Source organism: Simochromis diagramma, unplaced genomic scaffold, assembly GCF_900408965.1.
Source record: "Simochromis diagramma unplaced genomic scaffold, fSimDia1.1 OVJJ01000421.1, whole genome shotgun sequence".
Lineage (NCBI taxonomy): Eukaryota > Metazoa > Chordata > Actinopteri > Cichliformes > Cichlidae > Simochromis > Simochromis diagramma.
The window spans coordinates 1142038-1156837 of NW_024387250.1; the positions used below are offsets into that span (position 1 = coordinate 1142038).

The window sequence follows — 14800 nt, forward strand, 5'->3', positions numbered from 1 at the left end:
AAAAGAAAAATCTGGTAATTCTTTTGTTTTTACATTCATCAGGTCCAAATATGCCCAAATATCAAAGAGAAATTAAAAATGCATGCAGTGGAAGAGTTCGGGTCTTAGGAGGTTAAATATAAGTACCATTTATTTGGTCTTGGCTCTAGGTTCAACTGAGTTGCTCCTGCATGTGTGCAGTCTTTTAACTTTCCAATCCAAATCTGTCCTGAGTACAACAAACCAAAAGGTGGCACCAAAACTCATCTCTGACAAAATCAGTCTTCATTTAATTACTTTCTAATAACTTGAAACCTCAGTCTTATAGAAAGCAAACAATAAATATTTTTAATTTTTAATATAATTAAATATAGAGTAGCTTTAATAAAAATAAATTAGCTTATTTTGCCATCCGTGCTCAATCTGTCTTCTTTAATGTACCATAATACATTTGCAGAAATGAAGGCCGCAGCACCTGTTATGTTTGTCTGATGCAGTTTTTAGTTTGCAAACTAAACACGATCAAATTTGATCTGACGCTTGCCATGCACACAACTGACAATCTTTTCATGAGATCTACATTATGAAGAAATGCTACATTTTTAGTAAGGCGGCAGGTGTTGCCTTTCAGTGCATTACGCAGTTGTGTATGTGGTTGGTCATGTGGTTCCCTTATTTAGAAAGCAGCCCTTCATCTTGATGTGATAGGCATAAAAGCCGAGTGAGTGAGGTTCTCTTTTGGGCATTTTCTGGGTACAAGTCAGGTGTGAACCCAGAGTCTGTGACCTGTAGAAGTCAGCGTGGGAATTGCAGCAGCCACAGCGACTCAGCAGCAGACACACGTCTTTCCTGAAAGCTTGTGTGAAGATGGTGTACAAGAAAGGATTGCAGAGGGAGTTGATAGGATAGAAGAGAATGAGCAGGATTTTCGAGTGAGACACAGTTATGAGGGGCATATGCAGGGCTGCAGAGATAGCGAAGAAAGAGATCGGTGCCATGCAGAGAAAGTCAGTGAAAATGAGCACAGCCATGCGCTTGGCAATCTTGGTGTCTCCACGCCGGGTGGAGTGCTCTGGGTTGTGAACACTGAGATATATGCCTATGTAACAGTAACAAACCACCAGGAAAGCAACAACATTGAGAATGAGCACAGCCACCACATAAACCTGAGCACCGAGTGTGTCGATATCCATGGGCAGACAGATGCTCACTTTGCTGTAACTACTGACCCCCACAAGAGGGAGCAGGGCAACCAGCAGAGAGAAAGCCCAGCCTCCTACCATTATGGCTGTGACATGATGCATGCGCAGCCTCTTGTTGACATGCATGGCATTGGTAATGGTATGCCAGCGTTCAAGACTAATCACAGTCAACGTGTATACCGATAGCTCGCTGGCAAACACAGTCAGAAACCCTGCTATGCCACATCCAGGACCGGTCTGCCAGTCTGTGGCATGATTGTAGTACTCATGACGGGAATGGTAGTCCATGAAGGCAATTAGGATGAGATAAAGCCCCATGCACAGGTCGGCAAAGGCCAGATTACACATGAGAAATCTGGAGACTGTGAGCTTATGGTGGCCAATTAGCAGGATGACCAAAACAGCCAGGTTACCGGCCACAGCGAAAACCGTAATGATCCAGGTGAGACAGCGCAGGAAGGAAAAGCCCAGTAGGTCCTCGCAAGGATTAAAAGCATCTGCCTTTGGGGAGCATTTGACAAAAGGGTTGCTAAGACAGTCAAATTCCAGGTCTGGATACTGAAAGTTGATGTCATTGATAAGACTCGTGTCATCAGCAGTCGGATCTCTGAAGAATACACATGTTAAAATTAGCATCAAAATCCTAGAATAACAGACATAAATGTGCTTAGAGACAATACGTGTGGTACAGTTGGGATCAGAAGTTTACATACACTCATCGTGGGTGTGAATATCATGGTAATTTTGCCAGAGTGGAATGATTGAACAGCATACATCTTTAATGACAGGTTTGAATCTATTTAGGATTTTCTCTAATCCACCCAGAGTATATACATACACCTGAAATAATAGCTGTCTGTCTTTTAAGCATAGTCCACATATTTTCAATAGGGCTGTGGTCAGGGCTTTGGAAATGCCATTTCAGAAACGTATCGTTAGCCTGTTTTATCGATTCAAAAACCTGTTTTGATGTGCGTTTGGGATTGTTGTCCTGTTGGGATACCCAATTCTGTCCATGTTTCAACCATCTAGCTGTTGATTTGAAGGGATGCTGAATGGCTCCAGAGTGTGATGCTACCATCACCATGTTTGACAGTTACTGCGGTGTTTTTAGGTTTGAAACTTTCACCTTTAGTACTCCAAACATACGTCTTGTCATTGTGGACAGATGGTCCCATCTGATTACAAACCTGTCTAGAAGGCATTTGGCTACAAATTTCAGCCAACCTTGAAAGTGCTGATTTTTTTTTTTTTTCTTTTTTTTTTTTTTTTTTTCTCTTGTTCGACACACTCTGTGTTTGTGGTGATGTGAAACTTGCTTGATTGTGGAGAGTGACACTGGTGTTCCAGTGTTTTTCCCACTGTTTCCGGAGTTTCAAGTTCATGGTCGGCCTGAGCCTTGTTGGTTTCTGAGTTGTTTCTGAACATCCTAATCAATTTCCTTTCATTTGAGAGTGACATTTTGGATTTTCTTCCAGACTTCGGCAAAACATTGACACATCTGAATAACTTGTATTTACGTACAATAGTTTGAACTAATGAACTTAGAACAAAGGGAAATTCTTAGGACATTCCCTTTGTTCTCAGTATTGGTCAATCTATTGAGTGCTATCCAAATTATTTTTATGCTGGCAAAGAAAAATGACCAGTTGGAGTCGATCATGATTACTAACAATAAGTTAATTAGCCTCGTCAGGTTAAAAGACATTGTAAAACAATCGGCAACACTTGTTTAAAGATTTAGGTGGGAGTATTTATGTATTGAGCCTGTGTATACATACTTTTGACCCTTTTTTAATTTATTTTGGATTTTCTCAAATGCTCAAACTTGTGCACCAAATTATTATTTTTTAAGTCATTAAATATGTATGCTGTAGAATCATTTAACCTTGGAAAAGGAACAGTTGAAAGAAATAATTAAAAGTCCAAAACAGCCATCATATTCTATTCTAAAAACAAAAAGAACAAAACAAAAAAAACAAAATTTTGTTGTACAATGACAATAAAGGGCTATTATTCTATTTTATTCTATTCTATGCTGTATTCACCCATGATGAGTGCCTGTAAACCTCTGACCACCAACTGTATAATGGGGACATTTCTGGGAGAACCGAAGCAAGCTGTTGCTGTTGTTCTTCTTCCCAGACTTGGACTGTTTTTAAAAAATAAAGCACACTGGCTTAATTGGGCTGCTGGTATATTAAGGGAGCATCTTCACATACAAAATGTGTAGCAACCAGTAAGATCAAGGTTTAAGACACAAAATAGAAAGTCTCCAAGTGACTAGGGAAAAAAAACTTACATTTCTGTATTCATCAGATCACAAAACTTTGTCAAGTTCTTTAAGGCACTTTCCCTAAAGAAGAGAAAGGAATAAAATGGTTAAACCCCTCAAAATATCAACAAACTCAAGTGCAAATGATCCACCTACTGATGATCTGTATTCACTGGACAGAGCTTTCGACTGTTTATGCAGATGTGAATGGATTTGTTGAATCTCTGGGAGCATCTGTCGGTTACCTTTGTTTCCGCCGCCATGTGTGGAAGGCGCAGCAGTGGCTCGGGTACGTGAGCTCCGCTTCCAGCAGTTCAGCTAGACTTTCCAGTGGAGGGAGGCTCTTTAGAGCATAGGCATGGCTGGCTTTCAGAAATTTAACCTGCCTCAATCCATTAGGGGGGAGAGACCTCAGAGCCGTGGAGGAAACATCCCTGAAAGGCAAACACGGAGAGAATGCAGACATACATTTCAACGATGATTAGTAAAACAACTATGATTAAAATTCATTGAACTACTTGCAGGCACTAGAAAAGCTTTCGTCTGTCTCATTGTCTTTCATGGGTCATTTAAACTCTGCCGAGGGCTACAAAGCAACTCGATCCAAGAGAAGCAGTTTGTTGATGTAGACAGTGGAAGACATGCTTTCTGGCAAATTCACTGAATCATCCACAGGTGTTCACAGAGTTCTGGAGACTGTGGCAACAAAGCCCTAATTCATTTTCATATTTATCAGCCAACGAGTAAATCATGCTGCCTCTGAAGAGATGCGCTTTCACGAGAAAGCAACTTTATATGAGAATAGAGGTTGCAATTACTGTCTGAATACATTTTTATCTTTAGCAAAAAGACATTCAGGATCTCCTTCCCATCATTCATTTGACTGCATTACCTTTACCCAAATATTTATTACATCTATAGAACCCAAAAGATCCAAAAATTACTCAAAAGAAAGTTCTTTTTTTTAAACGTCAACCACAGAGTTGGTTGCAATCAGAGACCTTGCAAGCTGCATGCACCGCAGATTGAGCTATTTGCTTGCTAATCAGTATTCAGCAGTCCTGCCTGCCTTGTTGGTTGTTTACACAGACAGACTGTCACTACCCTAATGTTTATACAATAAAATAAGCACTGTTATGAATATCAATCTCGCTTTGTGACCTAGCTGAAATATAATCACTTTAACTCTCTTTAATTCTGTTGATTGAACACAGCATAGAAAAGTAAATACACTAACTCAAGTGCAATTTTTGAGGTTTTTATGCAATTTCAGTATTTTCCACAGGGAGAGGGGACTTCTTTGCACATGATTGTTGTACATCCAGTTGCAACTTGCAGCTTAAACTGCAAAACAGTGTATAAAATACATCAATTCAGCCATGTAATGATGAATAGCAACATTAAACATAAATGGATTGCATGCTAAATTGCTACTTCTCTGCTTAATCATGTCTTAAAAAAAGAAAAAAAAATGACTGAAAATAAAGTAAAAGTGGTGATCTTAATATTGTGTTTTATTTTTAAAGATGTCATAGCACTATGTCACTCGAACAGAGCGCTTCTCCCTGACTGCTAGAATGGGAGGCAGAGCCTTCAGCTTTCAGGGCCCTCTTCTGTGAAACCATCTCCCAGTTTGGATTTGGGAGACAGACGCCCCCTCTGCTTTCAAGATTAGGGCTTAGTTTTCACATAGTAAGGACTGGATCAAGTGACCCTGTCTTTTGTCTTCCTTGGCTTACCCCAAACAGCTGAAACAGTTGACTGCCCCTCCCTGAGCCTGGTTCTGCTGAAGCTTTCTTCCTGTTAACAATGAGTTTTTCCTTCCCACTGTCACCAAGTGCTTGCTAATAGGGGGTTGTCTGATTCTTGGAGTTTTCTTTCTATTAAAGTACAGTAGGGTCTTTACCCAACAATATAAAGCGACTATTGTTGTGATTGGGCACCATATAAATAAAGCTGAATTGATATATTAAAACAAGACATCAAAACAATGCACTGAAAGACACTTTCAGGCTGAGATGAGCTGCAGTCTATGGAGATAAATTTGTGTGGAACTGTCACTACCAATCCACTTGTGGGGAGTTTCATGAACTCAAATTACTTACAGAACAGTTGGACCTGTGGCTCCTTCAAAGGCATCTTCTTGAATGTTACGGAGATACCAGTTGTCTCTCAAAACTCTACAAAAGACAAAGAAACAGTATAATGCACACAACACTGAGCGAAAACTTTCCGAAACACAACTTTTTGTTTGTTCAGCTTCACACTGACAGTGATGAGCATTGGGTTTATATTAAGGGTGCCTGCGCATATCTCATCAACAACAACATTCAGCATTACTGGGACAAAGAAAACAAGGGAATGTAATCTTTGTTTAGTCTTACATTGTGTTTGTTCACTGGTACATTCAGTTTTCATGATTTGTGGGGGGGGAAGGAAAGGCCTCAATCTAAACGTTGCACTCCCCAACAGCGTATTGTCAAGCTCAGGTGTTTTTGTTTGTTTAAATATTGATGATCAAAATGCTTACAGCGTGTTGAGCTTTGTCCCATTGAATGCGTGCGATTTTATTTCCTTGAAGCCATTTCTAACCAGGTTCCTGTCAAGGACACAACGTTTTGAATTTATTTAGCTGTCAGAAGCACCAATCACCAAGGTCAGATAAATGAACATGAAATTTCAGAGACTTATAAATATGCATCAAGAAACATTCCTAGAGAATAGTAACAAATAGTTCCTTTTAGCTTTGATGTGGGGAAAAAAAGGACTTTAGTTCCCTTACTCACATGTCAACATACTCCTCTGTGATACCCTGGAAGGAATTGGCAGGAATGATGTCAATCTCCATGTTGTCTGTCATGTCTCTGCACACAGAGAAGATAACGCTCACTCAGGCTGTTGGGTTTAATTATCAGGAAAAAAAATATGTATATTCATAGAAGAAGAAGAAAAAAGAGAGCAGTATGATGAAGTGTGACAGAGTTGAAGGATTTGTTACAGGGTTGGTGGCATCGCGATATCGACGGAATAAAAGTAAAACAGAACAAACAGAGCTAATGACGTGAAGCACCTGCGGTTTTGCAGCATGCAGAAAGACGCTAATCCAGTTTGGAAACACACTATTTCTTTAAACAGGATTACTTACAGGATAATATTTGGCGACAGGGAAGAGATGGTTGTGAAGTCTGGGAAGTGTGCAATGCCCGTGTTAGAGATGCTCCTGTGATGACAAACAGCAGAGACAGATGATCGTGAGCAGATAAGAGGAAATCTTCAAAGCAAAAAAAAAAAAAAAAAAGACAGGGTGGGAGGGAGGAAGAGTTGCAACATTTCAGAAGACTCTTCTAGAAAACATATCACTTTCTGTCCATGACCTTTGACAAGTTTCCTCGCATTTAATTTGCGGCAGTGAATGCCAAATAAATGAAAAATATCTCCAGAGTGACCTTATATTGGATAGAATAGTAATAGCAAAGCATAATAGAGGTCATGAGAGCTTCAAGATTAAAAAAACACAAGTATAATGGTGGTTTGTAGGTAACAAGAGAGTGTCACAATCATAAAAAACCCAAAATTACAAAGTAGGGATGTATGAACAATATAGACAAATTCTCTAATATCAGTGCAGCTGTATTATGCTCAGACTTACAAAGAGAAGTATTTGCAATTAAGGGGACCCCCCCCCCCCAAAATGATTTCATAAAATTGAAGAAGTTGAAGTGAAAGACTCAAAACTGAATTTTGCAAATCTATTATTTTCTTCCCTAGTCAATAGTGGATTTTAGTGTCTTGTTCACCTCTTAGCCATAATTCTGTTTCTCACTGACAGCAGCAACATTTTCTACCCTCCCAACCTCTCCTAGCTTATAGCCTCAATAAATTGAAATTTACGCAGGAAGTGACAAACAAAGCTTGTGTAGTTTCCCACTATACTGCTAGAAAAGCTTTATATTCTATATCCTGTGCTGCCTTGTGAATAACAATATTTTCCTGTCACAGTAAATAGTCTGATCTGGATACAAATTCAGTCCTGTGTTTATCAACCTGCCAGCACTTACACAGGACTTGCAGTTGCCTGTTCGGACAGTAATATTTGGATTATGTCTCAGAAGCCCGGTCACCCACCATGACAAACAAAACAATCATCTGACTGCTGCTTGGAAGTCATCGGGACTGAACAAAGATCAAACTTTTCTTCCTGCCTTCCTTGAAACACAACTTTTTAAATTGGTCTACAGTAGAATTATTTTCAGCGTTAACACAACATATTGTTTTTTTTGTGCAACCTATTTTAGTTTGTTCTGTGATCCTGTAGGAGTGAATGTGAATGTGCTTCTGTAGGAGTCTGCAGTCGGTCAAGTGAATTATTTTTTTTCTTATTTGTTGTGCAAATGTTGATTCTGCTTCGGTTGAGCCTTCAACCTGTGTGTAGGTGTTTACCTACATGTATGCAAGGCTGCACCTATACACAATGCAAACAAGCTGGATGCTTAGCAGGTACAATGTTTACCGTGTGCAGAATCTTAGCAAAGCTGGTTTGGAGGCTAACATGTGCTAATTAGGATGCAACGAAGGTGCGGATCAGTCAATAGGGAACATTATTAGATATTTTCTCATGGATTTAGGCATTATGATTTTGCTAATTGCAACAGGAACAACATAGTATCATCCTGAGGCAAACATGAGTGTGTTAATCTAACCAGCAGCTGTTCAGCCCCTCCCCAAATCAAAACAAAAAAAAATGCCTGGCCATTAAGTCATTGGATTCAACATTCAACAGTCTCAACTTTCTATAAAGTTTATATTAAAGTACCCAGAAAATGTACAGTGCCATGCAAAGTCTTGAGCCACCCGTTTTCTTTCTAGGTGCAGTGAATTGTAGAGGCATGTGCAAACATACAAATACAGAATGTAAGGAAAAAACAGAGTTTGCACAGTTCTAATGAGCTTGAAAGTCGGTATCGGGTATGACCACCTTTATTCTTCAAGCCTGAACTGTCTTCTTGTAATTTCTTTAAGTAGTCTTCAAAAAGGACATTCAAAACTCTCCTTTGGATGCTGTCTTTTGTTCTGTTTTCTGTCAAGGTGATCCCAAACTACTTCAGTCATGTTGGTGTCCGGGCTCCGGGGAGGCCAAATCTTGACTGATGCTGTTCCACTGTGTATTTCTCTGTTCAGGTATGCTTTTACTGCATTGGCAGTGTGCTTGGGATTATCGTCATGCTCAAAAATCAAACTGTTGCCAATCAAATGCTTTCCAGATGGTACTTTTCTGTGTTTATAAGTCCATCAATTTTGGCAAGCCCTCCAACACCACTGGCTGATATGTGGCCCAGAATCATGGCAGAGCCTCCACCATGTTTTACAGATGGCTGTAGACACTCGCTGTTGTATCTCTCTCCAGACCTCTTATGTACATACTGACAACAATCTGAACCAGAAATTTCACATTTGAATGCATCACTCCATTAGACCTGTTGCAAATGACTTTCATTCCAGTTCTTGCATAATTTGGCACATCTCAACCTTTTCTCCTTCTTTATGAATGACTCCTCAACAGCCACTCCTTCACTAAGACCATTTCTGATGAGGCTTGAGTGAACAGTAGATGGATCAGATGCATTTCTCTGATCCTCTGTCTGGGCTTTGCTGAATTTTTTCATATTTTGTAAGGACACGACTTTCAAATACCATTCATTGGCTATAGATATATTTTTAGGCCTGCCACTTTGGGAATCACTTTGTTGGTTAAAAAATATTTTGAATGATTGTAGAACTATTGCTCAAGACTACTTTAAAAAAATGCAAGACAGTCTGGCTCCTTGGAAGCAAAATATAAAGAAAAGGGGTGGCATGAGACTTTTTCACAGTACTGTAGAGTCATATGAAGTTCTTCGGTATGGGATCTGTGGTGTTGTTGGTTTCATAGTCAGTCATCTGTGAATTCGCATTAATTTGATTTATACTGTTGATAACTGCACTCTTCCTTAATCTTAACAGTCCTCACACCTGAACTAGCACCCATGTCACTTCTAATTAAGGCTTGGTAACATTTGTGTATCACTTTCAACATGAAATAAGTAAGAGCTACACACCATTATTCTGCTGCCTCTTTGTGAGTTGCTCTGCTCACTAAATCACAATTGTTTTTATCAATAACATTTATGTAACATTATAGTATCTCATTGGCTCTCTTCCTAGTTTGCAGCATTAAGCCATTTGCTAATTGTGCATTTATGGTATTACACAGTGAGGGAGCATCACTTGCTGCAACACAAACAGGCACAGACTTTAACAGGTAAACTCAGCAATGATATGAATCCCATGTCTGGTTCATATTTAACCACCTGCTAAGTTTATATGAAATGTGCACATAAAAATCAAGCGACTTACAAATATTCCAGCTTGGGCAGGTCAGTGAAGGCGCCTTTTTCAATAAATCTCAGGCTGTTGATATTCTGCACTGAGCTACAGGAAACATATCAGTAATCACAATTTTCTTGTCAGTGGCTGTCAACAAACAAGCATGGAAAAAAAAAACCCTCATTCATACGTCAGCTGCTCAAAAAGTCAAGGATTAAACACGTCGCTTTATAATGACAGACTAATCCCGTGAAACCTAAAGGAAATGCAAATCATTTACCAGCTGCTCAAATGAGTAATTGCTTTCATCGTGTTTGAATGGGACATGTGGTGGAGTGTAAAGTGTGACTTACATTTGTGCCAGGCTGTAGAGGGAGAGGAAGGCGTGTGTCTGTATATGTGTGATGCAGTCGCTCTGGGAGATCTCACTGTAGCACACACACAAGAAAGGCTCTACATCCATCGACATATTAACAATATTTTTAGTTATGCAAAGTGACACAAGTGCTTGTTGCGTTAGAAATGGGACAGAGATGATTGATGGCAAAACAGAGTTACCACCAAGAGCTTCAGAAATACATCAGTGATGCATCTAGGCCAGGAAGACTAAGTGAAGATCTTTAAAAAGCAGGACAAAACAAAAGCGTTCCGAGACAAACAAAGTCAACAAGTCTTCCCGATTTGTCCTTGAACACTTTGTTTTCTGATGGCTGACTTCTTTTACGAGACGCTCTCCATCTTCCTTTTGCAATCATCGTTTTACTCTGCGGCCCTACTGTAATCAGCCTGCGCTTTTCTTAAAATAACGTCGCTCGGCTTCCATTTCTAGTCGAGAAACAATTAAAGGACTCCATCTGTACCGCATATTATTTGTTTTCTTTTATCCCCTCTCCTGATTGCATTATGTATAGTGTTGTAATTACTGCTTACAGCTCTGAAAAAAAAAGGCCTCTGCGCATGATCATCTACATGAAGTGGTGCTGTGATTTCAAGGATGCGTCATCGGTGACAAAGGACGAGCAGGTCCTCGTGTCATTCCACCTTGACACGGGTTTTGACAGCTTTTACGACTAACTTCGTTCAGTCTCAAATTTATTTTATCACCGAAGACTACAGTATTTTGCGATGGAGGTTAAACTGAACATGAACCTATCACATGCGAGTACTTTATGTATCTGAGACCGATAAGGCTTGTCCCTGAGCAGCAGAGCAAAGTCAAACGCCCTCAACACCAGCCGGCTCACCCACTGAGCGCTCTCATTAGCAGCTAAAAATGTTTTTTACTTACTCATCAGACTGTTGTGAAATAAATAATAAAGCTCAGTCTGTGAACAACTCGGGATAATGCTACGGTTTTAAGACTGAGTGTCTAGCTGTAAATATGATCAAGTTGAGCCCCGACTGATGGGAAATAAATTCCCACGTCTGTAGCAGACATCAGAACCTCTATTCTTCTATACCCACCTATATGCACAGCTTTAGGAAAAAGCAAGTTAAACCCAGTTAAATGATTTTTAATAAACATTTGAGTATCTTCGACAGATCGTACCAGTAAAGGTGGTATATATGAGCTTTTTCAGTCAGCAAACAAATATTCTTCTGGAGAAAAGGTAAGTATACCCGTTAGAACCTGCTGTTCTCTTTTAGAATAAAAAACTTCTTTGGTTAGTTGTGTACTGTTTTGTTTTGTTGTTGGCAAATTTCATTACCCCCCCTTTATAGTTCTTGGCACCCTGTGCTGTCACCTGTGGATGAACTCCTTCTGGTGTGAGTGGGTATGATTTGTGGTAAGAGATTTTGGTTGTTTTTTCTAGAGCTGGATTATTTAGCGTTGTAGGTGCAACTTTTTATGGTTGAATTTATACAGATCTGGATCTACTGTGCATGAGGAAACTGATCTGTGTCGTAGGTATAGTTGACGTTTTACAGCTTTATTTTACACAGTTTTTATTACATATTGCATTATTTTTTTTTCAAATTGATAACTTTTTTCTGTTTTAAAGCTGTTATCGACTGTCTCCAGCTCTCCTTCTTTTTAAATTTAGTTGTAGTTTTGTTTTTGTAAGTCCCCCCAGGTGTGCAGGCTTTTAGATGTAAACGATTGGGACGGTGTCTTGTGAGGATGGAGTTCTTCTTTAATTGTTTTTTGTGTTTGTTTGTGCCACTTCAGTGCATGGCACACAGGTGAAGTGATTGCAGTGTTTCTGAAATAGGGTGTGACTATACTTGTAGTGCCATTTGTTTGCACTTTTGGTCAGGTAGGTTTCAAGTTACAGCTGGGATATTAGTAGAATATTTGATTTGTTCTGTCTGGGAAGTTTACATGATTTATTGCTGAAATAAATGTTGCTTGGAAATTTATTTCCTTTGGGTATTTTTATTTTACATTTTACCAGCGCCAGAACATGTCTACATTTACGCTGGCCAAGCAGCTATCTTTGATTTGTCTCTACAGATCATGTTAAAATCGTCTACAGATCGTCTTTGTGTATACAAACTGTACTTTTTGCTCTTATGTTGTTTTTATACATCAAAGGGTTTTTCCTCCCTTTCAGATTCAATTTTTACAGCATAATAGTAGATGGATGCACTTTGACACGAACAAGAGATGCATGGTTCTTAGTGCACTAAACTGGGATCTGTTTTGTACTACATTAAAGCATCTACCTTTGATGAAAACAGGACATTAGGATAATACGCATGGGACCACATGACATGAGCATGTGGTGAATGAACCCTTTAGTTTAGAGGTTGCTGAAAAGACTGATTTCTTCCCTCAAAAGTTTTCACTCTCAATAAACATGAGGCAATAATTTTGAGTAAAATGTAACTGAAACATATAAAATCAAAGGTTTATTTATTCAAATATTTAATCTCTAAGGAAAATGTGCTTGGTGTAAACTTTCATTTGATCATACTCCAATAAATGTTATAAATAAATTATACATTACACATTTTACATTGTATTTATGTAGAAAAAACTTACATGGGAAAATTGAATGTAATTACTTGTGCTGATTTTTTAAATGAGTTTGGTACATGTAGTAAACTCAACAACAACAGATCAAAGTGAAGCAGTTATATTAGGAAATAACAAAAAGATGTTAATTCTTTCCAAATTAGCCTCCATTAACCCAGTAAACATGACAACATCTGTTGATTACCTGATAAAGAAATGATCAAAGGATTAAACACATCATAATTATTCTATCTTTATTTCCAAGCAAAAAGCATTTGAGTAATTTTGAAGTAAAACGAAAAAGAAAAAAACGATGGATGTAATTGTCCTGTAGAACTAATACTGCTCTAGTCCTTCATTAAGTAAAGTACATAAATTTGCCCACCTATAATACCTCTGTATGAGAGGGGGAAAAAAACTTACATTATTGTAATGTTGATCAACTCCTTGAAGGCATGAGAGGGAACTCTTTTCAAGGGCAGATGAGTGAGCCTTCTGCAAAAGTCATTGGCAGTTAAATCCACATTTTATATGGCTAAGTATAAAAGAAAATGAGAAAACACAAAACTGTCTCTTTAGGTTATCCTTCAAAATTACACCCATTATAAACAAGTCCTTGGAGAAATATTACAGTAACAGTAAGGAGAATATATTCAAGTAAGTGAGAGGTCAGAGCCAATAAGTCTCAAAAAAAGAGGAAAAAAGTTAATAAAGTAGTATAATGGCACTGGTGGGGTCACATGAAACGCCACAGACCCTCTGCAGGTGGATTACAGTGATTTTAGACTCGCGTGGACGCTAGAGCATAAAGTTGGGTTACTTACAGTCGAAGCACGGATGTTGGTCCTGTGCGGGACGCCAGCTGAGTCTCATTGCTGCACTGAAACGAGTCGGCGGTGCACCGGCAGATGGCCGGACAGGTATAAGCGCAGCAGGAGCGCGCATTCAGGACACAGGACAGCGCGAACAGGAGCCAGACCGCCCGGAGAGCCATGTGTGACACCGGGTTACTCACTACGGGATTTAAGCAATATATATAAACTCTGCTGAATTTTCTCACAGCTGAAGATCAAACACCGCGCTGCACACTTTCATGCTGGTACAAAGGGAAGAAAGGCTAAATAATGTGCGCTTTTAGCGAGCTTCAGGATCCACTGCTCACTTCAGGTGCGCTTTTAATTGCGACTTACTGTCCGCGTGGAAGAGCCAACAAAGTGAAGCACAGGAGAAACTGTGTTTAACAGCCCCAGCCACAGAGATGTGACGTTTAGTGGGTGGGGGATCGTAAAAGCTCTGACAAATGTTAGCATTAAAAGTGATGCGGTGAAGTCACGCTGCCACTCATGTCGAACTAATCCGTTTATAACAGCGCGGGGACGATGACGTTTGGGTTTTCTGTTGTGAGCCAGGCTAATGTAAAGGTTTCTTTATCTCCGTCTTCCTTTTAAAAATTAAAAAAATTGTGTTCACTCAAAATATTATTAAAAGATTTCTCTCTCTTTTTCACTCAGTCAGCAAGAAATTTAGAAGTGCATTGTTAAAAAGAATGAATGTATTGACCAGCTCAGCAACATGAAACGCCCTGAAAGACCACAGAAGACACTCAGTGTGCATAGAAGTGTTTTCATGGATAAGAAAACGAGCATTATTGAGGAAGCAGGTGTATCACTGTGAAAGTCCACAAGACAGACACCTTCATGAATAGAAATACAGAAGGTTTACGACAAAGTGGAAATCACTGATTCGACCTGGAGCCAGCGTAGTTCTGGAAACTGGACTAATTAAACTAAGGAATGATGGGAAAGACAAAAGTATGAAAAATTAGAGAAACAGCTCACGATCTGAGCCAAACCACGTCATCTGACATCGTGAAGACAAAGGTATGGCATGAGCATGTATGGCTGGTAGTGGAACCAGTTTACTAGTGTTTATTGATGATGTGATTGCTGATAGAAGTAGCATGATGAACTGTGAAGTATCCCACAGTGCAAATTTTAATGACCCAAACAGTCAACCAAACAA

The 14800-nt window shown here is 39.3% G+C and overlaps 1 protein-coding gene across 1 annotated transcript; it reads right to left on the reverse strand.

Annotated features, from left to right (window-relative positions):
- Positions 1 to 17: 17 nt before the first annotated feature.
- LOC120715169 (lutropin-choriogonadotropic hormone receptor-like) lies at positions 18 to 14007 on the reverse strand. The gene is made up of 11 exons (XM_040002017.1): positions 13603 to 14007; positions 13202 to 13273; positions 10173 to 10247; positions 9850 to 9924; positions 6602 to 6676; positions 6243 to 6320; positions 5987 to 6055; positions 5562 to 5636; positions 3702 to 3890; positions 3484 to 3537; positions 18 to 1788 (listed from the first exon to the last, which is right to left on the reverse strand). Exons 1-11 carry the CDS (start codon positions 13770 to 13772, stop codon positions 639 to 641), a joined length of 2082 nt encoding a protein of 693 aa, XP_039857951.1. The 5' UTR covers positions 13773 to 14007; the 3' UTR covers positions 18 to 638.
- Between the last annotated feature and the right edge of the window lie 793 nt (positions 14008 to 14800).

Coding starts and splice junctions, on each gene's coding strand:
- LOC120715169 (XM_040002017.1), bottom strand. CDS start 13,772: ATGGCTCTCCGGGCGGTCTGGCTCCTGTTCGCGCTGTCCTGTGTCCTG. Junction 10,248..13,201: donor TTGATCAACATTACAATAAT/GTAAGTTTTTTT, acceptor TGTGTGCTACAG/TGAGATCTCCCAGAGCGACT. Junction 5,637..5,986: donor GGGACAAAGCTCAACACGCT/GTAAGCATTTTG, acceptor TGTCTTTTGTAG/AGTTTTGAGAGACAACTGGT.